The 26,882-nt window shown below is 40.4% G+C and overlaps 1 protein-coding gene across 3 annotated transcripts in view; it reads right to left on the bottom strand.

The window, feature by feature from the left end:
• FBN2 (fibrillin 2) overlaps window positions 1-26,882 on the bottom strand; it is a 138,224-nt gene that overhangs the window by 63,309 nt on the left and 48,033 nt on the right. Inside the window, exons 8-19 of one of the 3 annotated variants that reach the window (XM_081880295.1) lie at window positions 21,630-21,755; window positions 20,022-20,174; window positions 18,489-18,722; window positions 17,195-17,332; window positions 13,110-13,229; window positions 11,836-11,961; window positions 10,525-10,647; window positions 10,076-10,198; window positions 7,898-8,050; window positions 6,693-6,746; window positions 5,846-5,971; window positions 4,883-5,008 (exon numbers count right to left, since the gene is read on the bottom strand). In XM_081880295.1, coding sequence (XP_081736421.1) covers window positions 4,883-5,008; window positions 5,846-5,971; window positions 6,693-6,746; window positions 7,898-8,050; window positions 10,076-10,198; window positions 10,525-10,647; window positions 11,836-11,961; window positions 13,110-13,229; window positions 17,195-17,332; window positions 18,489-18,722; window positions 20,022-20,174; window positions 21,630-21,755 — 1,602 coding nt within the window. Of the gene's footprint in view, window positions 1-4,882; window positions 5,009-5,845; window positions 5,972-6,692; window positions 6,747-7,897; window positions 8,051-10,075; window positions 10,199-10,524; window positions 10,648-11,835; window positions 11,962-13,109; window positions 13,230-15,472; window positions 15,498-17,194; window positions 17,333-18,488; window positions 18,723-20,021; window positions 20,175-21,629; window positions 21,756-26,882 lie in introns of those variants that run through there. The other 2 variants (XM_081880296.1, XM_081880297.1) reach the window with 2 other exon arrangements.

Raw genomic sequence — 26,882 nt, 5'->3', positions numbered from 1 at the left:
TTGTTTAAGCGTTAAACTAAATTTCTATAATGCAGAGAATGTAGGGCAGAAGACAGCTTGCATACTTTGGGAAGTACTAATTAACTGGCTGCTTCGCATAAAGCTACAAACTTCCAAGAACTTGGACTGAAACTGTTTTCCAGAATAAATTATAATTGTCTTGTGAGAAATCAAAGCCCATTTAATGGAAAGCAATCCACTCCCCGCCACAATGTACTGCGGCCAAACAAAGGCTGTATTGTTTCTGTCATTTTATGGCTCCATGAGGCTTTGGGAAAATTAAGAAAATACTGTCAGAAACTAAACATTACAATGCTGTCTGTGACTCCACAGACCTGGAAACTTCCTAGAAAGTTATGCTGCAACTATAATATACAAAATAGTATCTCCCTACCAGCCCATTTCCTAAATTTCACCTGGCCCTTCCCATGGCTCAACCTCAGGCTTTCCATGTGCTGTTTTTAAGTAGGTCCGTATGTAGGTGTGCAACCCAACCTAACAATATCAATCTTTTTTTAATTTTTAAAAAAGGAAAATTTGCTTGAACTCTACTTTTTTAATAACGAAAAAGTAATTTTTTTCAGGACGGTAATTCTCTAAAGAGTAGTTTTGTGTGTATAAATGTATTTGCCGTTCACCTGAATCTTTTTTGATATGAGTCTTATATCATGCAAGACAACTATTCTAAACAGAGAGTTCATGTTATGGTTCAGGAATGGAATACATTTTAGTACTTAATTACTTTCTCAAGGAGGGACTAAGAACTAAATCCAACCCACTAAACCTAAAATTAAAAAATAAGTGAAATATTAAACACAAGAGCTAGTTAAATACTGGATAAATATACCCTAGTAGGTAATAATAAATACACAGATTAGACATATAAAAAAATCCACTTATACTTCCTTTGAATATGATATGCTACTCTGGTCTCTCATTCCCATCCCAAATCTGTATTTCTCCAGAAATACTCCTTTGCACCCCTTTTTAGATTCTCCAGACCAGAGTGCTAAAAACAGTTCATTGCCTGAGAAGAGGCTGGGTTAGTACATCTGGGATACTCTACTGATTATTGACCTATATATATATAAATATACATATATAATGAGAGAGGGAGAGAGGGGGATATCTGGGATACTTGTATATCTAGACATTTCGGGTACTTGTTCACAGGGGAGACACCAAAATTCCCAGGATAGCTCCAGACTGTATTACTTAATCAGAGGAAACACTGGTTGGAAGCATTCCAAGCCCACAGTTTCACAGTGCAACTAAGACACAAAGCTAACTTCCCAAGATCCTCATCTATGTTTAAAAATTATTTGAAAGAAATTTTAAAATGACATCCTTCAACATTAATAAGTTTTTGAGTTCATCTATTCTTTATACTCTTAATACTGAAAAACGTAGCCTAGCTATATTGTGAGCTGACCTTTTGTAAAAGTAACATGTTTAGTTTGCTTAGTCATTTCTTCAGAGTCAAAGCCAAAGTTGGAATTGTCCCTTGTGATTACATTACAGTGATTTATACTTTGTTGTTTGTGTTCTGGATTCATGTTCAACTGTGTGAACACATTTATAGCTAGAGCTGTGCTTTGAAGATAAATATCAAGATGAACAGATCCAGTTAGCATCTCCCTCTTGTATTATTTCAACCTTCAGCCTACAATAAAACTCCCCATGATACTAGGACATAAAACACACTCACGACCATTTGAGCGCCTATAAAAACATGCAGTGTAATCCTACGCGTATTTACTCAGAAGTAAGTCTCAGTATTTTCAATAGGGCTTGTTTCCAGGTAAAGTGTGTATAAGGATTACAGACTTAAGCTGTCATTGAGTTCCAAGTAACCCTATTGCGCTTTGATCAGGCTTCTTCAAAGTAAATGGTTTTAGAATTGTAGTCTGTTTTCAAAAATTATGGAAGCTCAGGATTGAAGAATAACATTTGAACAGAACTGCAAGTCTAGTCCCTGCTGAATCATCTTAATTGTGCTTGGGGGAGGGGAAATGTCTGTGTTGCAAGTGCTTTTCACAGACATAACTATATCCTTATGATACAATTCAAACAACTTCACCATGATATTAAAGGCTTACATCAGACGATTTAGTAAATGTTCATGGAACTAAACCTGAATTGACTCTGGCAGAAGTTAAGCATCTGTAGAGCGAGTTTACTTTAGTTAAACTGAGAGATAACTGAGTTTAGTTCAAGAAGCAAGTCGTTTCCTAAAAGGGGCAATTTAAATTCACTATGAAATCAAGACAAAATATTCCATAGCCAATCCAAGTGCAGGCAGGTCTTGGCTGACTGTTTGATATCTGAATGCACCTGATTCTTTATAAATAAGGAAATGCTACTCACATGCCCAGGGAAATTCAAGAGAATTATGTGGCAATAAAAATGAGTAGACACTGTATGTTCAAAAGTACACATAAGTTTTTAGATGTTATCAAATCAACCCGGATGCGGACTGTCTTAATCTATGGCTAAGCTGACCCAGGCTAACGGACAGAACAATCCAAAGGGAACAAGAAAGGGAGACTCCCTGGTGGGTGGAAGACAGATAAAATTCAAAGCCCTGCTGAGTTACTTTATGGCAGAACAGATGGTGGGAATGTTTGATGGAGGGAGGGGGTAATATTTCCTGGTCATTTTCCAGTCTTTCCCTCCCACTTATCCCAATAGGAGAAAAATCAGTAAGCCAGCTGCAGGGCTTGCATACTTTTATCCCCACCCAGGAGGTGGAGTGGGGAATAGAAGGGTCTGGATTGAGCAAATTCAAGTTCCTGGAATAACGCTTTTCACTGTCACCACTGAGCACCAACAGCAAAGAATCATGTGTGATCAAGCTTTCTGTGCAATAGGCGGCCTACAACAGTGGACTTTCTTCCCTACCCCATAGATCTCCCTCTCTGTTCATGGAGAGGAAGCTCCACTGTATCCTATGGGCCTTTGGATCAGTGGTGTAGCCAAGTAATTTTAGACCCTGAACTGAATGACCTTACCAACAATGGGGGCTCTTTAAATGGCACATTAGTAACATTTCTGTTTTCTCCCCAGCCCTCCCCACTCCGCATGCTTTGCAACCAGTTCTACATGCGTGATATGTTAGAGCAGGACGGTCCAACTTTTCATACCAAGTGGGCAGCAAGAGTACTTCAACATGGAACCCGCGGGCCACACACTGCCTTGTCATGTGGTGGGGTGGGGAACCAAAAATTAATATCCCTCCTGCCCTTGCGCTGCCTTACCAAAGCTAGCTAAATGAGGCGCAAGGCTCTGGCAGGGTCCCAGAGCACTCCTACCTCCTTCCCAAAGCTGGGAAAGCACTAACTAGGCGTTGCGAAGGAAACAAGAGGACTCTGGACTCTGTCAAGGTTGTTTATGCCTCCTTTCCAAAGCCTAGCACCTTCTTACCCAGCTTTGGAAAGGAGGCGTGAGGGCTGCGGGGAGGGCAGTGGTATCAAATGTTGCCAAGGGCTGCTTGCAGTCCTCGGGTGATGTGTTGGACAGCCCTGTGTTAGACCAGGAAGGTGCAGAAACCTAACTAACAAATGTTGATTAAAAAATGAATAAAAATACTCTGAGTAAGTGCAGCTTTGCATTTTAAATCATGGAGCCAACATGACAGGAATAAAATTTGAGTTTTATCCTCCTGTCCTGATGCTTAATACATTTACCTAGGATAAATGCCCACCTATAACCATGTACATCAGTGTTTCCCAAACTTTGGTCTCCAGCTGTTTTGGAACTACAACTCCCATCATCCCTAGCTAGCAAGTGGTTAGGGATGGTGGGAATTGTAGTCCAAAAGCAGCTGGAGACCCAAGTTTGGGAAACAACCCCTGACTAAAATTGAAAGTAAATAAAAGAAGAAGTAACATAGGATGCTACAGTGACGAATGAAAGCAGAACAGTCCCTGGCATATGCTTGCTTACCCAGGTGATGACTTGGGGCCTGGTTGGCGTTAACTAAAGTTCAGCCCTAGCAACAATGCTGCCTGTCTTAGTGGCCCATTCCAGCTTTTCATCATCAAAATATTATGCACAGGAGTAGTGGTAACGAAGGGCCCATTCCAAGTTTAGTATTCATTCGGCAGCAATGAGACCTCCAATCATTCAGTCTACTTGGGTGAATGACCAGAGGTGCAGCAAACTGCAACTATTCTATAGATTTTGGCCCAAAGGAATACTCTGCAGGTGTCTCTTAAGAACAATCGGCTGCTTAGCTGCTCTGTGCTGGTGCAACTTAATGTAGCTTAATGAGATGTGGAAGATATTCATATTCAGGAAATGAATTCATATGTAACAAAAAGTAGTTATAGCCTATTTGACCAGTTTCCAAGCTTAAAAATAATTTAAAACAGGAACTAAAAAATGGAAGAAATGAAGCTTTGGTACCTTGCATTAGGTAAGACGACAGAATGTGGTAACTCGGGCTTATAACCAATGACTTTCTTTAAATTCTTAATTAGTTTTATGATATAAAGAGTTATGAACTATGGACTGCAAGAAGATCAAACCTATCTATTCTGAAGGAAATCAGCCCTGAGTGCTCACTGGAAGGACAGATCCTGAAGCTGAGGCTCCAATACTTTGGCCACCTCATGAGAAGAAAAGACTCCCTGGAAAAGACCCTGATGTTGGGAAAGATGGAGGGCACAAGGAGAAGGGGACGACAGAGGACGAGATGGTTGGACAGTGTTCTCGAAGCTACAAACATGAGTCTGACCAAACTGTGGGAGGCAGTGGAAGAGAGGAGTGCCTGGCGCGCTCTGGTCCATGGGATCATGAAGAGTCAGACACAACTAAACAACAACAACAAGAAGTTATGAACTCAGGACTACAACCATACTTTTCGCTGCAGAAATCTTACCTTCACATGTGTCAGTTTCACTGCTGAATATATACCCCTTTGGGCATGAACAGCTGTAGCTTCCAGGGGTATTTCGACACAAGCCATTGTCACATAGCAATCTGTTCACTAGACATTCATCGATGTCTGGAAAGGAAAAGTTGATCATATCAATTAGGATGTACGACAGAAATGGTGTTGCTCCTTCCCACTCAAATAGCAGAAGGAAAATTACCATTAGTGCTATTCCACAAATGCTTCCGTCAGTGATACTCTTCTAGAATAAAGAGATGCTGGAATTCACCATGAACACCTCTCTCGTTGTTCTCTTAGAATGGCAATGGCGCCCACCTGAGAGGTGCCAGAACTGAGTTCCTGTGAGTTCCCGCTGATGAAAAGCCCTGGCTTCTATAAGCAGAAGCAGAAGCGGTTCAATTGGTATGGAGGAGCTTCCTGGCAGGAAGGCTGGTTTTGCTTACTGGAAGGGAGAGGGGTGAAGTAGTACACAGAGTTTGGTGTGCAAATGCACTGTGCAAATTGCCAGTTTAGCTCTGCCAGTACTGTACGTTTGCAATGTACCAACTTCTCTGCTTCTCTCCCCTTCCTCTTCTGTTAAGCAACAGTGACCCACCTGCTAGAAAGTGGTCCCACTGCACCCACTGAGCAACAGTGAAAGAATTCATCCAGCTCTATATAAGAGCTAGCATGCTGCTTTTGCACAAAGGCCTGTGCAAGAAAAAGGGCAATTCTTTCTTTGGTTTCACTTTCCTCACACAAAACTCTAGTGAAAGATATAAAAGAGCTCTTCAATTAGCAGAACAGAAGACCAGGAAGGTTCTTTCTCGTTTGAGGCACCCAACACTCCCTCTATTGTGCAAGAAAGGCAGTGACCACAATACTTAGCTTTCAAGCACTATTCCTGCTGCTCTTAGACTCATAGGCAGCCACAGCAGAAATCGTATGAAGACAGTTCAGATAACATACCAACACAATTTCTTCCTGAAATATCCGATTCATATCCGCTGTTACAATTACACCGATAGCTGCCACGCAGGTTTTCGCAAACCCCATTGGAGCAAATATCAGGATCTAAAGCACATTCATTAATATCTGCAATAAAAAAATAATTAAGGTTATTAATGTAGGTGGTTAATATTTTAAATGACAAACAATACACAGTATTCTTACAGCAAAACCATTTAGTAAAAAGTGAAACCAACCATACTGAAGTTGCATAAATTAAACCAGAATTAAACATCAGCAGACAAAAATATAACATTGGTCTGTTTTGCCCAGACAATAAAGGAATATTAATCTGCTGCTGTATTTTCGTGTCCATTAGTATTTTTACCTGGTCTCAACTGTTTTTCAGTGTGGTTGCTTTAAATATGGCAACCTGCTTTGAGATTAGTGCTGGGCTAAAATATTTTAAATAATAACTCCTTATTATAGGACTGCAGCCTGAAGCTGCTTGGGAACTGCTTGGAGCATATGCACAGTTTTAAGGAATGAAAGTTGTTTCATTTTATTAAAATACTATGTATATGCTACTGCCAAGAGAACATGTATAAATACATTCCATGCTTCTGTTGCAGCAAGAGAGAATTTTGCCATTGGTTCCAGTGGGAAAACAGCTTAGCCGTTCCTCAGAGTCTGGTTCACTTTTTTAAAAAAAAATTGGTGCCTCATACCTAAAACAACAGCATGTGGGAGGTTGAGGAACAAAATATTTTTGTCCGTTTATCTGATTTCATGCACATGATTTATTTATTTATTTTCATTTCCTTCCCTTTTTTATAGGTCACACCTGTAAAATGTTATGGAGCATTACCTCTTCCATCCACTGTAATTCCCACGCCACTGCTACACAGACCACGGAACTCAGCTTTTCATATGAAAAGAAAAAAGGTAGAAAAACGTAAGAAAAATAGGTTAAGTATTGCTATGTTTTAATACTATGTTACCTCAACTACTGCCGATTCAAATTGGATGTTAATTAACATTAGCAAGCACTGTGGAAGGACATAATAGTCCCAACTAGGGAAGAACGGCAAGCCAGTCCAGTTTGCTGGACTATGCTGAAATGGCAAAACTGATCGGGAGACTCAGGAACCAAAAAGATCCTTTTAAAAAAGAATGGGAAAATTCGTAACTTACTTAGGAAACCATTGCAAACAGATAAAAATGTTAGTTGGACTTTAAAAACCACTTGTGAAGAAACAAAAGATATGGACAATTTAGAGAAATGAAAACTGTGGAGAATGTACGGATATGTAGTTTTTGAAAGATTATTATAAGGACCCATGTAGGGGACGGATGGGGGGGGGGTCACAAGATCCAGGGAACCTCATAAATTGATATGTTAAAGGTTTTTTCTTTTTAAAAAAATACTTTAAACTTGTTTTCATAAAAACCAATAAAAAAGATTTCAAAAAAACAACAACAACAAAAACATTTGCAAGTACTGTAAGGGTTTTTTTATCGTTTATGTATTTATTAAATTTATATCCCACCCTTCCTCCCAAAGGAGCCCAGGGCAGCCGACATGTGATAAAACAAAGAAAACATCTTTAAAACAATTCCAATACAGATGTAAAGTGGGAAAGAGCAATACCTATTTATCTATCTGCACTTTGACGTGTTTTCGAACTGCTAGGTTGGCAGGAGCAGGGACCGAACAATGGGAGCTCACCCCATCGCGGGGATTCGAACTGCTGACCTTCTGATCGGCAAGTCCTAGGCTCTGTGGTTTAACCCACAGCGCCACCCGCGTCCCAACAGCAGGGTAACATAACATGCTGCCAATATCCTGCTCCAGGGAGAAGCCGAGACGCCACATTTTGCATCAGCTGCAGCTACCAGACCAACCTCAAGGGATCATCAGTGCATGGGTGAAAATTATCAGGTTATCCTGGTCTAGAAATGGTTGCAGCTGTCTTATCAGCTGAAACTAGCAGACTGACTACTACTACTATTCCCTGTTTTCATGGACAATATATCTTTTTCACAGTAATCAAAAGAAGAACACAACTTTACCTGAGTTCTTGGCAGGGCATGGGTGGCAAGGCTCTCCAAACCCATAGTCCAGATTGGCACAGCAACATTCAGATTTTGTCACTGCCCCAGGAAAAGGACGGACACATATTCCCTTTCTGATCCCACCATAGCATGTGCTGCGCATATGGGTATCTAAGAGGAGTCGGGCAGAACAATAGGTGAGTTGTCTTACAACTGGAAATGGTATGAAGAAATACTCTTCACATAAAAAATGAACCCAAAACCTTTACATCTGCAATTTGTTAATTAATATTGACAAAACTTGGCTTCTGCAAAGTCTAATACCAACCAAATGTTGACATCTAACATAGGCTTATATCTGTATCTGGATATTGCGTTCATGCCCAAAGTTATTTCTAATATGTCTTACTTAACTTTATTTCCTGCAGGTTACTTTTGAGTTTGTATGAATGCATGTATGATTTAATATTATTTACATTGCAATTCTATACATGTCTACTGAGTACGTGTGTATAGTATGGCAGTCTTAATGAAATTTTCTTTTCATACAGTCTGTTAAATATTTAACCTGCTTGTCAGCACTACTAAAAGCCCTAAGCAGAATGTTTAATAAAATACGCCAATTCTCAGACTATAAACACTTTTCAGCTGCCTACAGTTTCTGCCTACATCACTTAGATCATTCAAAAGATCCTGCAGCTTAGCCAACAAGGAGGGTTTTGAAGCCAAAGAGAATTTACAGTAGATTTGTTAACAGTACAACGCACACTTTGAAATTCTGTTCAGAGTAAAAAAAAATTTATTATGCGCTATTTAAGATTTCTTCCTATTACTGCATGTCTAGAGTAATTATATCATCTTGTTGGGGAACTGAATTTCCTAAATGATTCCTGATTTTGCCTCAATTGAAGAAATAATCTAACAACTAAGAGCAAGTTAGATTCTTTTAAGCACCAGCATTGTGTATTCCAAAAGAGAATTAAACACACTGGACTACAGGCATTACTGCTAGTGCAGGGCCAGGGCTTAGTAGGTTTTAGTTTCTGCCCTGAAACTTGTACTTTCAGCAAGGCAAATTTCCCCAGCAGCAACAAATCTATGGCAAATTGAGAGGTGGGGGGGGTGGGGAAATCCCCATATAACTTTGGGATTATTTTAAGAATTGAACAGGTTATTCATGCCAATTTTGAATTTAGCCCTTTGGGTCTGGCACTGGAATTACACAGAGTCAGTATCATAAACACAATGCCAAACCTAAACATTCTCATTTTCATTGATTTATTCCAGACTGCCAATGAACAATTTGCATTTATTAAAGAGTTGGTAGTAGAGAACAAAGAAGATGAAAAACTATAGTGTACACTACTAATTCATTAGGCAGTGTTTATTTATACAGTCATACCTCGGGCTGAAGTAGCTTCAGGTTAAGTATTTTCAGGTTGCGCTCTGCAGCAACGGAGCGTGTTATTTCCGGGTTTCGCCGCTCGCACAGACGCTCAAAATGACATCACACGCATGCGCGGAAGCAGCGAATCACGACCCGCGCATGCGCTGTCGTGGGTTACGCTCTACTCAGGATGCGAATGGGGCTCCGGAACAGATCCCATTCGCATCCAGAGGTACCACTGTATTTAGAAGACTAAACGGACTATGAAACTACAATGTGCTATCTGTTTCAAGTATGTGACAAAATAGGCTTTAGAACACATGGTACAGTTCATCTTTGTAAACAAAAGAAGCGGGAAAGTAGGCATTTCTGCAAAAGCTATTTTCATGGCAGAAGTGCTAGCACAAGTGGAAGTCAGGTAACAGCATGCGCACGTGCGCACACACACACACAGACACACCAGGAGCAGCAGTGGTTGGCTTCGATACACAACCTGCACTGTGCCAAACTCCTGCTGCCTTGACCCTCTCTTTTGGTAAGCGGAAAAGACACACAACATTCAGGAGACGAAAAAGCAATGCAGTCCCAGCCACAGGGCCCTAGTGGCCGTAATGCTGAATGGTATATGATATTCTAGTGTTGTGCAACACTTCTGCTAGCCCAAGCTACCCACTGGGTCTAGCTGTTGCACTACGTTAACATTGGGGACCTCACTAGCAGAATGACTGTTGTACTAGCAGCTGCCACCATTTGCTCTCACCCATATTTGTTTAAACTTTATCACATTAAACTGTAAAAGTGTATCTTACCTACACAGACACGACCATCAACTCCCACAGCTAGGCCTGGCGGACAATCACAACGAAACGAGCCCTCGGTGTTAATGCAGTGACCATTCATGCAAATCCCTGGCTGATGGCACTCATCAATATCTGGAGGAAAATGTATGTTTTACTGATTAGTAAATGAAACCACGATTTTCTTATAAAATTGTGTAACTGTGGCCTTCTAATGTCATTCACCACCTGCTTCCACCAAAGATTCATATGTGGATTAAATAAACAATCAATGAATAAGCTCAGGGCAAAATTTGATCAAAGGGCACAAAGCTCAAGACTGGCACAATTCAGTGGAAACTTTTCCTATGTCAGCACAACTGAAATAAGCAGGAGAGAAACAACCATAGTGTTCTCTCTCTCTCTCTCTCTGTTTGTGTGTGTATAGAGTGAAGATTGCCATAATATGGTGTCTTACATACCAGTACAGTAGCGCCCATTAGGAGCCAGGACGAAGCCCGGTTTGCAGATGCATTTGAAACTTCCATCCTCATTTATACACATGCCATTCAAACACATGTTGGTAGTTGTGCATTCGTCATGATCTAGAAAAACGAATTAGTAGATATATTTAATCCTTGAAGAAACTACTCAAGATCTCTTTCAAGATTTGTCTCATTTAATGAGAATCTTTCTACCAGAAAAACAAATGGGTGAAATCACACAAAATAAATGGCAAATCTTTCTTTTAATCATTTTGTGCCAAACTTGGCTATACCTTAAGAGAGTGATCCAGCTGGAATGTGAAAACTTCAGTTCATCCACTTTAAATAAGTGGACATGAAGGGCATTCACAGTGCACATGTTCTTAGCATTTTCTCAGGGTGCTAAAAATTATGGCCATTGCATTCTATATTAATTGAAGCATCCCAACCACCATCAAAGGCGGCCCCACATATAAAGCATGGCAGTGCTGCTTAAATCAGAATTTATAATTGGAATCTGAACCTAGTTTCATATCCTGGTTTGCAAACAACATTTAAATTCAGTTCAGAAGTTCAGGCGTCTAAGAAAACTGGTTTTAAATAGCCAGAATCTAAACACTGGTCAGACACATGGAAGGAGAAGACGGGGAGAAACAAAGAGCAAGGGCTCGGCTCCATGATTCATTATTGGCCCAGCAGTCTGCCTTGGTCTGAGGCTGCCTAAATTCAGCTCAGGATCCATCCAAGGCTGCTTTATTTTATCTCCATTCAACACTAATAAATAAAAAATGCCTGAAACTTTTGTTCCTTTTCAAAAAAAAAAAAAAAAGATACAAATTGCAGAAATAGCTGCCCCTGCAGGATAGGTAAAGCCTATCAAATTACAGGCAAATAAGGTTTGGGGCTTTTGTGCTGAGCACCTTAAAATTTGTTTTGTTTTTAAAAGGGGGGCAAAGGTGCAAATCCTTCTGAGGGCATGAATCCAGCCAAATTTCAGAAGGATAACTGCAATAGCTTTTTTCAACATCAACCAGAGTGTGACTACATGTCAACCTATTTTGTAATTAACTGGCAAAGGCTAAATAAATAATAAAGTTATGTTAAAATTGAATTTGTTATTATAAAAAAAAAAACCTGAAATGGTAGCTGAAATTTTAACAAGCCCACAGTATAGTCTCAGTATATAAATTGTTGATGTTTAACCTATGAATATACTTTATTCTGTGCCATATGGCAGGACAGCATGGAAATTTGCACGTTTTATCAGCATTAAAAGTGAACAAACAAACGAAACAAGCAATCTCATACCAACACAGTTTTTCCCATCAGTAGTTAGTTCAAACCCAGCATTGCAAATGCACTGGAAACTTCCATCAGTGTTCACACATCGGCCGTTTTTACAAAGTACGCCGTTCTGGATACATTCATCAAGATCTGAGAGGGGTGGGGGAGAACAGAGAATAATAACAATATAATTATCAACTAGTTTCAAGGAGAAAACAACAAACTGCTTCAGACCACTGGGTCCAAACCTCAGGTTTACATACCCCTTACTCAATGAAAATCATATCTTTCAATTTTGCTATTGGAAAGCAAACATGAAGCAGTTTGTCAGTATGTTTGAATTCTGTTTACAGATCCAGACTTGACACCAGCACTGTCCCACTACTTAGTGTAATGGAACTCACATAGCTAAATTTAGCTAGATTGTGTCTTGTACATTTGAGATGTGAACCCGTATATACCATATTTTTTGCTCCGTAAGACTCACTTTTTCCCTCCTAAAAAGTAAGGGGAAATGTGTGTGCGTCTTATGGAGCGAATGCAGGCTGCGCAGCTATCACAGAAGCCAGAACAGCAAGAGGGATTGCTGCTTTCACTGCGCAGCAATCCCTCTTGCTGTTCTAGCTTCTGAGATTCAAAATATTTTTTTCCTTGTTTTCCTCCTCCAAAAATTAGGTGTGTCTTGTGGTCTGGTGCGTCTTATAGAGTGAAAAATACGGTACCAGATATCAAGTATTTTATCTGTCCACAATCACTTGATTTTTCAAATACAAGCAGATTTGACAAAATCTGCTCCTGTAATAACACTTCTTTTGTTTCTTTTTGTTAGCATCCGTCTGTCTCGAGAGACAATAGTGTGTGCCTCTGGGGGCGAAATGAACCACTGAACAATTACAGCGCGTGCTGTGGCTGCAGAGACTGGAGACTCATAACTGCTATTTCCCACATTGTTTTTGCTGTGTTAGTAGCACTGAACACAAGCCCCGACAGTGTGTATGGAGGTCCTGGGCTGCCCAAATGAAAGACCTCCCTCTCGGCCTCACTGATGTGGTCCAAAGGAAAGCACAGCAATACATTTGGCACTAGCTTGGCTGCAGCAGGTGCCAGAAGGAGGCGTACAGGGCGCCATCCAACCATTTTACGGATTCCGGATTTGTGTAGGGTTTGTAAATACTACATCACTGTCACCGTTTGCTGAAAAGGCGATTCAAAATCGTATTGATAATCTAAGGGGGGTGGGAGATCAAACTCAGGTCAAATATAAGCACGAGTAATTGCAGAAGTATTGGCCTTCTTACCAATGCAAGCCTGCTTTGTAGGTGTTCTCTGGAAACCTGTATGGCATTTGCAATAATAAGAGCCAGGCGTGTTCACACAGTCTCCATTAGTGCATGGATTTGATATGCACTCATCAACATCTGTTGATATCAGGAAAGAAGACAATCAGATTTCACGAGTTATACAAAAAAGCTCCTAACAAGTACAATCGCTGAACAGAGAAATAAATTTCACTTTCTTCAGCAGAAACTGATTCAACACACTAATCTAAAAAAAAAAAAAACCTGCACCATGATTCTCAGTATACAGTCATTACCTAATACAGCCCACTCAGTCCATTTTCAAAAATATGAAGCATCTCATGCTTCTTAAATAAAAAAATAAAATCTAGGTAGAGAAAGAAAATAAAGCAATGAAGAAATATAAATATACACTTGTCACTAGATTAATAGGACTGAATCACAGAGTTATTGTTTCTCCATCATTAATTTGCCTTTCTGTGTTTTGGAGATGTGCCTGGCTGCAGATTTTAGGATAGGTTTCAACACACTTGGATCATGTGGAAAAACAAAGTATCAGGATTGACAAACATATAGCAGTCAAATGCACTCACAAGACATGGCTCTTCACATGGAGGAGGCTGCCAAATGTAGCTTAACTACAGAAAAGCAACCACGTGAACCTATTACTTACTGCATATAATGCAACCCCTTGTTTCTGTTTATGGGCATTTCCTTAAATCAACAACCATTCATATTTATGATTTTGAATGAAGTGTTTTAGTTAACAGCCTGAATGAAGTGTTTTAGTTAACAGCCTTCCCAGGTTTTAGTTAACCTGGGAAGAGGTTTAGCAGCTGTTTATGGCACAGATTTTCATATGGCATAATAGTGAGCATGTTCAGTTAGCTTCCTTCCTTCCTACTTTTTGCAGCAGCAATTAGATCATGCACAATGTCTTCCTTAAAGTGGGAGAACTGTGTGAATACTGTAATGAGCAGTGATCAAATGAAGGAGAAGAAGAGGAGGAAGAAGAAGAGTTTTGATTTGATATCCCGCTTTATCACTACCCGAAGGAATCTCAAAGTGGCTAACATTCTCCTTTCCCTTCCTCCCCCACAACAAACACTCTGTGAGGTGAGTGGGGCTGAGAGACTTCAGAGAAGTGTGACTAGACCAAGGTCACCCAGCAGCTGCATGTGGAGGAGCGGAGACGCGAACCCGGTTCCCCAGATTACAAGTTTACCGCTCTTAACCACTACACCACACTGGCTCACAGTGGTGAAGCCCCCGTCCCCATCTATGCAGATAAACCTTATTACAGAGGTAAAATGGACAACAGTTTAAGAAATCCATTTCCATTTCACCTAGGAGCTTCTGGGACTCTATGAAGCTGACAATACATTCTGAACCACTTGTGATTTTCATCTCTGTGGTGAAAAGGCAATAGTTTCTTGTCAGAGCATTCCCATTCTGCTCATTGTCTTTTTCCTTCAGCCTGTCCTTTCTTCCTGGGATCGCTTTCAAACTCTTGTTGCGTACAAAATGTGATGCTTCTTTTGCCTTTCTTTTTCTGGGTTAAGTCCTTAAGTTTTAGCTCTGTTGTTCCTTTCTGGAAACTTTACAGTGAGCTCCTGTTAGTTTGGCTAAAGCACTGGTTTTCTGAGCCGGCTGTGATGAGCAAATGGTAGCCTGACCTCCAGCAGGAGCGGAACTAGAGGCTGCAGAGGGAAGCTGTTCCCTTCAGCACAAGACTATCCCCCAACCCATCACCCACAGTTTCAGAGGAGGCAACTCTCAGGATACAGAAACAGATTCACATGCGTGTTCCCAAAGCAAGCATGGAAACAGGGCTTCTCTTTGCAGGGTTTGTACAAAACCTCTCCAAATTTGTCTACCACGTTGCACTTCCAATTCCCAACTTACGTAGGGGTTATATTCCAAGGAACCTCAAGTTTATGTGAAAACATGTATATTTGAAACACCATTGAAAAATCATCGAAACAAACCGTTTCCACCATCCTGCCCCTGCCTCACCCTTTTCTGCCCTCTTTTGTGGCATTTTCAGTTCTGAGTTCAGTGTGATGTGCATGTGCGTAGTGGAGCACATATTGGACATGCCTAAAACGGTCACTGTCTCTCTTTTCTCTCCCCTGAAGACCTTGTGAAAGAGTTTGCACATCAAGCTGCTAATAAATTTTTACTCAATGTAAATGAAATCACATATAAAGAGGATTCCAAGTTATTTGCCCACACCAGTGAAAAGTACAATATAAACATCAGAAATCTAACCTGGCAGATTATGACAATATTCTATCTAATACTATAGACCAATTCCCCATTTCTCATGCAAAAACCCCAGCTTAATTTCACACCCCACTTACTTTTGAGCATGTAGTTGAGAAAACTGCAGCAAAGCCATAAACATGAAGCAATATGAAGAGAACAGGATATATTAAAATAATCAAATGTAGCAGCCATTCAGCACTGACTTTTATAATTTTCTGTCTGAATTGTACACAGTAACTTGGGGATTCCTCCTCCCCCACAAACTTCCCTGTAGAATTTGATTATTTTTCTAAGTAAAAACATTTTGCACTCATGCACAGCAAGCCAATCTGTCGCTGGATTATTTGTTTCCGCCCTCAGCAAGCACATAATGCTAATAATTTCATCAGAACAAAGCCCAAAAATTAAAGCGCTATTGATATTATTTCAACTAGGCCACAGGTCCTCATGAATGTGTTGCCTGTTATATCCTGTCTGTTAACTTCATATGAAAATAAAAGAACTTCTTAAAGGAATGGACTGTACTGAACTGTTAATATATTCATGGGTGGAAGATATTTATAAACAACAAACATAACACTCCTTCCGCCTTGGCATGGTTTCTTCGGAAAGAAAATGCTAAGTTTACAGAACGTATATTTTCTTTATGTCCTATGCAAATACATGTACTCTGTGTGATAAGCAAATCTTTTAAGCACAGCCAGCAGTTTGCTTTTTTCACTAAATTCATGTCTACAGGGAATATTTCTATTCAGATCAACTCGTTTAAATTTAGTAAATTCCCATATTATTGCTGGTGGTGGAAGGGAGTAAAGATAAATGTACAATGGCTTTTCAATAAGGAAATTGCCTGACTAGAGTAAAACTCTTACTTTTTGTTGGAAACCTTTCCGAAGAAACAGAATCTCCTTGCAAATGCCCCCCACATGAGAACACATTGTCTACTTAGTGCTATTTTGGCTTTTCTCTCATCTGCTCACTGTACCTCTCAAAGTACCCTATTATTGCTCAAATGGTTTTCCTTTGAACATTTTCCAGCTCTCTAAATATCCCAGCTGCTCTCTTTAATGCCCTAGCTCTTGTGGGAGTTCATTACAAAGCACTTAGTAGTTTATTTTGTTTCACTGGGCAGTCCAGTTACTTGAAAACTAATATCCCAGTGAATAGCCTTACAGATTAATACATACATTGTTAGAACTGTGGAGGTGCTTGCTAAACTGCTAGAACACACTAAGTAGCATCTTTAAACTGTTGCTTCCAAGTATGTTCTAATAATTCAGGAAGTACTGCCATATGATACAGCATCCCTAATATTAGATTGCCAAACCTCCAGAAAAGTGTTCTCTTATTAGTAGCTCGTTTGATCATCTAGACATTACACAGAGTTCCTTGTTACTTCCCTCAATAGTTTCTCTCAACCAAGAGCGGACTTGGTAGGCTGCCAATCTGACCAGAGGAAGGGCTGGAGAGCAGAGACTGCTTAAACTATTGGCCATTTTGTGTGTGTGCAGTCCAACCATGCAAGATGCTCGATACATTTTGTAGAAAGTAGAAGAAAACTAGTAAGCATTTGCATCACTGTACATAAGTGTTTATAAGTTTTATATCAATATGGTAAAAATAAGTGATAATATAATTCTTCACAGTTGTCACATTAATCTACATTTCATTGAGATAAAGTCTCAAGAGCACATTGGGGGCCTTTTAATATTTCAGCATCTTTATAGAAGATATATTTCAGTATCTCTGTAGAAGAGGTATTTTAAAGATGTTTACGGATCGGATGAAAAGCAGGTGAAATCGGAAGTTGCACTCACCAATACAGTCTCCATTTGCATCTTGCTTATACCCCATATTGCATTCGCATCGATAACTGGAAATCGTTGGGATGCAGCGTCCATTTAAACAAAGATTTGGATGGTGCTTACAAATATCTATTGTTTGATTGAGTATTGCTAAGGGGAGGAAAAACAGAACCAAGTTGTATTACAACATTAAAGTTAGGTCCAGATGATCAAATGACTTTATTTTCCATAGTATATTTATTTTAACTTGCAATCAGCAGTATTAACAGTGGTAGGGGATAATAATAATAATAATAATAATAATAATAATAATAATAATAATAATAATAATAAATTAATTTATACCCTGCCCATCTGGCTGGGCTTCCCCAGCCACTCTGGGCGGCTTCCCAAAAAATATTAAAATACTATAATACATCAAATATTAAAAACTTCCCTAAACAGGGCTGCCTTCAGATGTCTTCTGAAAGTCTGGTAGTTGTTATTCTCTTTGACATCTGGTGGGAGGGCGTTCCACAGGGAAGGCGCCACTACGGAGAAGGCCCTCTGCCTGGTTCCCTGTAACTTGGCTTTTTGCAGTGAGGGAACTGCCAGAAGCCCCTCGGTGCTGGACCTCAGTGTCCGGGCAGAACGATGGGGGAGGAGACACTCCTTCAGATATACTGGACCGAGGCCGTTTAGGGCTTTAAAGGTCAGCACCAACACTTTGAATTGTGCTCGGAAATGTACTGGGAGCCAATGTAGGTCTTTCAAGACCGGTGTTATGTGGTCTCTGCGGCTGCTCCCAGTCACCAGTCTAGCTGCCGTGTTCTGGATTAGTTGTAGTTTCCAGGTCACCTTCAAAGGTAGCCCCACATAGAGCGCATTGCAGTAGTCCAAGCGGGAGATAACCAGAGCTTGCACCACTCTGGCAAGGCAGTCTGCAGGCAGGTAGGGTCTCAGCCTGCGTACCAGATGGAGCTGGTAAACAGCTGCCCTGGACACAGATTTGACCTGTGCCTCCATGGACAGCTGTGAGTCCAAAATGACTCCCAGGCTGCGCACCTGATCCTTCAGGGGCACAGTTACCCCATTCAGAACCAGGGAATCCTCCACACCTGCCCGCCTCCTGTCCCCCCAAAACAGTACTTCTGTCTTGTCAGGATTCAACCTCAATCTGTTAACCTCAATCTGTTAGCCGCCATCCAACCTCCAACCACCTCCAGGCACTCAACTACTACTACTACTACTACACACACACACACACACACACACACACACACACATTATCCACTGCAAGGAAAAACAGTCAAATATGGCAACTTACTCAGCCCTGTAATGATGGGGCCATTTCCTGTGGGACCTTGGCCACCAGTCCCTACTCCAGCCCCACCCACACCTGGGGAAAAACCATTTCCTCCAGGAAGGGGGATGAATCCTGTTCCTCCTGGTCCATAGCCATTTCCATTTCCTCCAGGAAAGAACCCATTTCCTCCTGTACCACCAGGTCTGGAACCCCCTACGACAGGAATGCCATCTATGCACAGCCTGCGATATTCATCTACGAAAATGAAAAACAACACAGAAGCATTAATATCTCATCTTTTCACAAGGAGGTAGGAACATACACCAGTTCATCTATTTTGGAAAATAAGATATTCACTTAAAAAGATACTATTACTTATTAGAGATTTTGCCACCCCAATTAGCTTTGGGCACAGCTAATTTTTGCAAGATTACTCCAAGAGTTATCATGACAGAATTTATTCTCAACTATTCAGCAGCTCAGAAATAGAGGATATTCTTTCTTCTACCTTGTTTTAAGTCCCGCAAGGCTGACAGAAAGAAAAATATACGTCTCACACCGAGACGAAATTTGCTTCCGGAAAGGGCGTAATTTATCAAGATAAACCATAATTTCTGTACAGTTTTAGATTATACCGTTTGTATTCATGTAAATGTTCACAGCCATCTCCAAATGTGTACTCATGTGAGTAAATATGGAATTGGCTGCGATCACTAACCATTGTCTCCTAGTTCAGTCACATTAATTTGCTAAGCAAGCACTGGTGACAGCTGGAATAATACACAAAACCTCAGCTGACTCCAAGAGAATATATCTCTTCAAGTTATTTTATTGTTTGGAATAGGCAGAATATTATTTACATTAAGGTTGTTTAGAAAACATTTAGGGATTCTAAAGGGAATAAAGTAAGGATGAGGATATGAGTGATATGGAGCCAGATCACTATGGAATGCAGGTGGGATGAGCAAGACCCAAAAAAGTTCAAAGGGAACTCTGATTTGAGGGAAGTAAGAGCAGGTCACAAAGACATAAGGCAGGAAAGACTTCGTTACAGCAAGGCAGATAATAAATATAAACATAGAAAATTAGCATTTTCTTATGTTAAAAAGGCAGATCTTTTAAGCGAATGCATTTTCCTGGAGGATTTCGGTTTTATTTCAGACGTTTTCTGCAAATTTGAATGTTTCTGTATTCAAACCTCTTCCTCCCAGGTTATTTGGAGAAATAAAACAAAATATGGGTGCCTTGTATCCTTCCAGTTCAATTTAATATAACAGTTAAAAATATGCAGTACAAGGAGTCGTTATTTCTCTATATCGAAATGAGCTATGATTGCTTTAAATAATCATGGCTTTAAAGAAGTATTTTCAATAGTAATAGAAAGAGGTTGTCCCTTAACAGTAACTGATCAGAGAGAAGTACAGGCTGGGAACTTCATGTACTTTTGAAGCAAAATGCAATTATATATTTTTTCATATCTAAGCTTGATTTTCAAAATTGGTGCAATATTATTCCAGCGATCCTAACTAAAACTGGGCATACAAAAGCACTCACCAGAACCTCTAACAGGACACATTTCCGGTACGGATCCAAGTGCCCAACAACGTCCAGATTCACAGCAGCATTGCATTTTGGTAAATCTGCCAGGAAGTTCTTGTGCACAGCGACCATTCACCAGACTGGAGAAACACGTACCTGCTCTTTGATCTGGATATTGATAATGAGAAAAATTACTAACGGACTATTTATATAAAGTAATTTAAAACATTTTCTTAACCCTAGGGTAGCATTTAAATCAGGTATAGGCAAACTCGGCCCTCCAGATGTTTTGGGACTACAACTCCCATCATCCCTAGCTAACAGGATGAGTGGTCAGGGATGATGGGAACTCTAGTCCCAAAACATCTGGAGGGCCGGGTTTGCCTATGCCTGATTTCAACAATTTGGGTAAACAAATGTGAATATTATCAGTGCAGTAGAACACATTATGCAATGCAGTTTATGGTTATCACTTCTGTGCAGAGAGCCCATCTACAACTGGCTGCTACAGTTGACAAATGACACCATGCAGCCTAAAAGGCCATAAAACTCCTGCATTCATGCTGTAAGGCAGAGATAAACTGGAAGGTAGCATTCCTTGCTGTTAGCAGACCTTGCAGCTTCGGTACCTTTTGCAATAACCACTTACAGTTTCTGGAGTTCAAAGGCTATATTCATGTAGGAAATATTTCCAGGATGAATGGAAATGAGAGAGAAAATAACAGACATCTTGTCTTAAGTTGGGAGAACACAATAAACCAAAATAACCTCTAAAAGGCGGAGTCGAGTTAGGCAGAGGGGCTACAATTGCGGGCTAGATTGTTAAACAGTGCCCTCTGATGGTTTAAAGTAACACATGCATTAACTAGAAACTCAAGAGAAAGAAATTTATTTGCTTTTCTCCCCAACTGGCTACCAGATGTCAGAAGCTTTTAGGCTTTGCCTGTTGACATACAAGCACAGAAATAAATACATCTTCTTGACCACTTTTCCTCATTGGGCATGAGAGGGTACTTAGGCCAAATAAAATAGCAATCTTTTCTGTTGATGTATTCTAGCTTCATAGGAGTATCTTTCAAATATTGACTTTGTGGTTATAGACACCAATCCAAGGCAAACTTTACAATATTAAAGAAGAATCAAATTAATCTTAATAAATCAATCTGAGTTTTCCCTTCAAGTTTAGTAGAGGCTGGATTAAGTAAATGATATAATTTTAGTTTCCTCATGTCTTGTTTTCCAAACATCACAAATAAAGTAAAGTACATATAGTTTGGAAATGACATAGTCTTAAACCATGGAAGTAGACTATAACCAAACTGTGTAAATTATTGCTGTATTGTTGTATTTCTTATCCACCCTTTACCAGAAGGTCCCAGAGTCTTTTTTGCAAACACACCTCCATTTATTTATTTTAATGGTCAGTGCATGCAAGGATCACAGCTCCTTCCTCTACAAATAGGGAGATTGTGGGATATGACCAGTGTTGTATGATGGCCGAAGACTAGCAAATTAAGTTCATAGACTAGAAATCTTTATGAACTGGCCAAGGAACAGTAGGTTAGAACTGGCCAGCAGTGAGCTTCGAGACCGTCCAAAGGGTCCATAAAATAATATACCTACCAATGCAATGAGAGCCATCTGTCGATGTCACAAAACCACGTGGACAGAGGCAAAAATAACTTCCCACAGTGTTAGAACATTCACCAGCATCACATATTCCTGGAATGAGGCTACACTCATTAATATCTGGAGACAGAAGCAGATGAAGAACACTTTTAAAATCTTTTTCCTTCCTTAGGAGTTCCTGGATGAGACTGATTGCTATATGCAGCAGTTCCTGGATGAGATTGATTAGCTAGATCTGCTACAATCTGTGTTCAGTCCTGATTTCGGAACTAAATCAGCCTTGATTGCTCTGACCTTATCATGAGAGATGGGGGAGTGCATCCCTGTTACTTCTGCCTGATCTCTCAGCAGCTTTTGATACCAACAGACCATGGTATCCTCTTGGACTCACTTAGTGGGATGGGTATCAGAGGCACAGTATTATGGTGCTTCCACTCTAATATTTAGGGTTGCATTCAGAGAGTAGCACTGGCTGAATACTCCTCAGCCCCCTGGAATTTGTGGCACAACTTAGGTTCAGGTACCCCAGGATCCTAAACATTTATATCCCAGCTCATTTCCTGAATTAACCTGCAGGAACCTTGTTAGTTGCCCCTGTTCCACACTGACTGGCAAGGCTCACCTGACGGCAACAAGAACCCAAGCCTTTAGCATCATCAAGCCTTTAGTGTGGGATGCTCTGCCAACAGATGCAACAGGTGCTGTCTCTTTGAATATTTAAATGACCTCTGGAAACTTATCCATGCCATCACACTTATGCAGGCAATTAAGAAAATATCTACCTGTAAAAGCTGATCTCTGGTTTTAAATTTGTATGTGCTTTTTATTGCATAAACATATGTTTGCTGTAAAACCATTCTTGATATGTATCATGAATACAAATATTTGTACTGTGCTCTAACTACACCACCTGATGTGTTTAGCATACGGTCTGCAATAGTAACTATTGGACTTCTTTAAGTTCCCTGTGCCAATGTATCACACCTGCCACATTTGTATATATATTATGTTACCGAGCATGCTCAAACGCAATACAGCATGCTCAGTAATGACAACTGGAGTCAAATTTCACTGCATAACAGAAAACGCATACAATTTGATTCTAGTTGCCATTACTGAACATGCAGAGGATCATACACGGTGTAATGTGTGTCAGGAAAAAGTACAATCATGTTTATAGCTTTTAAAAAAACACACCAAACAAGCCACTTCTTTCTTACAACTCCTCCAAAGCTGGAATGAATACAGCATGCCCAGTTTCTCCCATTGTAGCCACTACCCTGACCATGCTTGTTGTCATGAAAACAAAACAAAACACCACATTCTCAAAAAAACAAAACAAAAACAAAGGCAGGAATTAAGTGATCTCATTACAAAGTGAAATGTAGGTGATTACTATGCGACAGCCAAAAACAGCAAAGCAGAACGTTTATATTTAAGTCTGCTTGTTCTAATAAGCATGTGCCCCAAGAATGAATTACTCCAAAGTGACCACAAGAGGGTATAGAATGTATCCCTTTATTTCCAGCAGGATCAGACAAATGTCTGCTAATATACCCTAGGCTAGAAATGAAAACAGTACATTCACTTTCACTGCAATTCAGATCTCTACATCAAGGTTTTTTCGCCTATGTTACAGTCACCAAGCAGATCCCTGTATAAGCGAATGTTGTGAGAAGAAAAGGCGGTTTGTGTAGTAGAATTTGTGAGGTTCTCATGGAAAGTAGGGAGCGGGGGGCGGATTATTTCTGGACCTTAAACGGGATTAATTCCCGAGAGCGTCTCATACACATAATCTTCCTGACAAGAATATGTTTCACAGCAGGGTCATTTCATGTTGCATTGTGTTGCATAGTGTCATTCTGATGCCAGACACATAGGAGGGGAGGTGTATAATATAGTTCGTAAGTTATAACCTCACAGGGGTGATTAAACCATTTCGGAACGTAAAGGGAAGTTTTCCTTCTGCACATATGTTTTCCCTCTGCACATAACTGTTGCATTATGGGGAAGCATTGCTTCTTTTCTCTTGCATTCTGGGAACTCTCGCTTATAATCTTTTCTCTCTTTCTGCACACACTTTACGAACCTGCTCCAAACACCAAGACATTCCCTCATCGCTCAGTTTACTTTAAGTTCATGGTGACTTGTACTCCATGCATAGCTGACCACATCTATAGCTATATTAATCTTTAGTTATAATTAATTAGGAGGTTTCATGCCTGTCTAGTCCCAACCTCGTTTCCCAGCCTTTAATCTACCGGTGATTAATGTTCACATGTAATTCCCACCCCTCACATGTAATTCCCGCCTTGTATGTATGTTAACCAATCAGCATTAAGTTTCTTTGTGTTTGTATCAACCAATCAGCCACAAGCACACCTGTGGCAATGTTTGTAATATTCAATAAAAGAGAGTTCCCGGGACTTCCCCGGCAGACGCCTCATGACACCCACTGCTCGTCTCCCGTGATTTTCATTACTACAGGAACAAATGTTTTGCTTTTGTTCCGAAGTACAGTGGTACCTCGGGTTACATACACTTCAGGTTACATACGCTTCAGATTACAGACTCTGCTAACCCAGAAATAGTGCTTCAGGTTAAGAACTTTGCTTCAGGATGAGAACAGGAATCATGCCTCGGCAGCGCGGCAGCAGCAGGAGGCCCCATTAGCTAAGGTGGTGCTTCAGGTTAAGAACAGTTTCAGGTTAAGTACGGACCTCCGGAACGAATTAAGTACTTAACCCGAGGTACCACTGTAGGGGGAATTTCATTCTGCGTATGCCTCCCAGGGCCATGACTCTTAGATTTTCACTCTACACATAATTGCACAAAGCAAATCATTGCCTGCAAGGTGTTATGTGCTACACCACCCCTCAGAAAACTGGACTTTTAAGAGTTTTCTCATGGAACATCATTGTTTAGTCTTTATGAGTCCTGTCTTCAACTAGATTGTGTAAACACTGGTCCTGTTAGCTAGGGATGATGGGTGTTGTAGTCCCAAAACAGCTGGAGGGCCAAGTTTGGCCATGCCTGGTGTAAACTAATTCAGTCTTCCCAAGTCTATAAGAGACTATGCCAGGACCATTCCCACTCTAGGTAGTTTCTCCTTCACTGTCTCTTCTGTTGTGTTCCATTGCCTCCACTCTCTGCTTGTCCTGTCCCCCCTTTGGTCGCAGTCAAGAACCTAAAAGGGGCACTAAGCCTTGCTTACATGCCTTTATGTAGTTTTCCATATCTTGCAACATTTCTCTGATGAAAATAGGGACGTCCCATTCCGTAATGATAATTTTACTATTTATACCCCACACATCTTACTGGGTTGCCCCAGCCACTCTGGGCAGCTTCCACCCTATATAAAAACATAATAAAACATTAAACATTTAAACAAACACCTCCCGATACAGGATTGCCTTCAGACGGCTCAGGGGTCGGATAACTCCATACCCACCAACATTTCTTCAGGAACATCCTACCATACCTTCCAATGTTTCTCCAATGAAAATAGGGAGATCCTAAGGAAAAGTGGGATATTCTGGGATCAAATCAGAAACCTGGATGGCTTCTCTAAGCCAGGGACATCCCTGGAAAATAGGGGTACTTGGAGGGTCTGATTTTTCTATTTTTAACTTGACTGGGAAGATTCAAGGAGAACCCCAGATTTCTTGCTTTAGGTACCTACAGGCTCAAAGGAACCTACAGGTGCATCTAGGGGTTGGCAAAACCAGCCCCTCTCCCCGGAGGGGGGCACCAAAATCACCTATCAGACTATGCAGCGTATGGTATATGGCCTGTTATTGTGTTGGCGCCTTCTAGACCTCTTGTGGAGGAGGTACACACAAAGAAGGGCCTCAGATTGTGATTGCAGGGTCTAGGTCAGTTCTTATGGGGATATGCGGTCCCCATTGATTCTATGGTGTATGCCTCACACTGTACTAAAGTGCGCAAAGCATTAGAATAGTACAGTGGTACCTCAGGTTACATACGCTTCAGGTTACAGACTCCGCTGACCCAGAAATAGTGCTTTAGGTTAAGAACTTTGCTTCAGGATGAGAACAGAAATCGTGCTCCGGCAGCGCAGCGGCCCTATTAGCTAAAGTGGTGCTTCAGGTTAAGAACAGTTTCAGGTTAAGAATGGACCTCCGGAACAAATTAAGTACTTAACCCGAGGTACCACTGTACATGCTGTTTCTTTTCTTGTCTTTCTCCGTGTACTTTATTTTCCTTTAAAAAGAGAATGTGTCTTTTTTTGTTCCCTCCTGTTAAAAAGAAAAAAGAAAAAAGAAAAGAAGACAAAAGGGAGGGGGACTATCAGCATATAACTGGTGAGAGATGGAGCTTAAAATTTTCATTGCTTTCAAACCACACTGTGAAACTTGACAATACTGCTATGCTCTTATACTAACCATATAGTTGTTCCTATAGTATCTCTAATATGATTCTCACAAAGCAATGCCATTTTATAGTGACCTCTGGTACATGTAGTCAGAGCTCCTTGTAAATCTCTTTATGCAATCTATCACCAGTTAAAAGTTGCCAGCTTTCAGGTTTTGTAACGAACTTGGAGGCTGGCCCAGGTTTAAACTGGGATTCATTTTGTTCAAGCTTAGGCCAAGTTTCCACAAACCTTGAACTGACTTATGTTTTCCATTTTGAAGCTATGCGAAACTCTGTAGGGTTTGTACGTCTCAATCTATAGCCAGATGATTCTGCCTCAGCTGCCTTTTAAGTTGGATAAAAAGAAAAACGAAGAACATTGTCCTCATAATGTTCTCATAAAAGGAGTCCAAATCCATGAGCCTTTATCTATAGCTATGGAATTCCTCACTCGAAAGGTGTTCAGAAGTTGTCACTGGTGCAGAATGCAATAGTTGTTTTGTGCTAGGACACTGGCTTTCTATAGCGTTCTGAGCCTATTCAAGGTGCTAGTTTTATATATTTAAGACACAAATTATGTATATTAAAGTGAACACAAAAATAAATAAAAGCTAAATAAATAAACCATGAGGTCAGTGTTAACAGAAAGCTTGATAAAAAAGGCATGTGTTTCATCTGCCATTTGATGATTTGAACAAAACAAGTTTAGTTCATTGTCTTGTTGTGTTGTGCATGTGACAAAGGGGAACCACGCCAGGGTGAAGACATCCTCCTTTGCTTGTCCCTGTGCTAATTTAAGTTTGTTGGCTAACTTTTCTAGTTGGGCGGTTTCCCACCCATTTTGGTACCAGTAGCCCATGTTCGCTCCTG

This window comes from Podarcis erhardii (genome assembly GCF_964252035.2).
Source record: "Podarcis erhardii genome assembly, chromosome: 11".
In the NCBI taxonomy this organism is placed as follows: domain Eukaryota; kingdom Metazoa; phylum Chordata; class Lepidosauria; order Squamata; family Lacertidae; genus Podarcis; species Podarcis erhardii.
The sequence above is the reverse complement of the archived record's forward strand: the minus strand, read 5'-3'. Positions and strand labels throughout refer to the sequence as shown.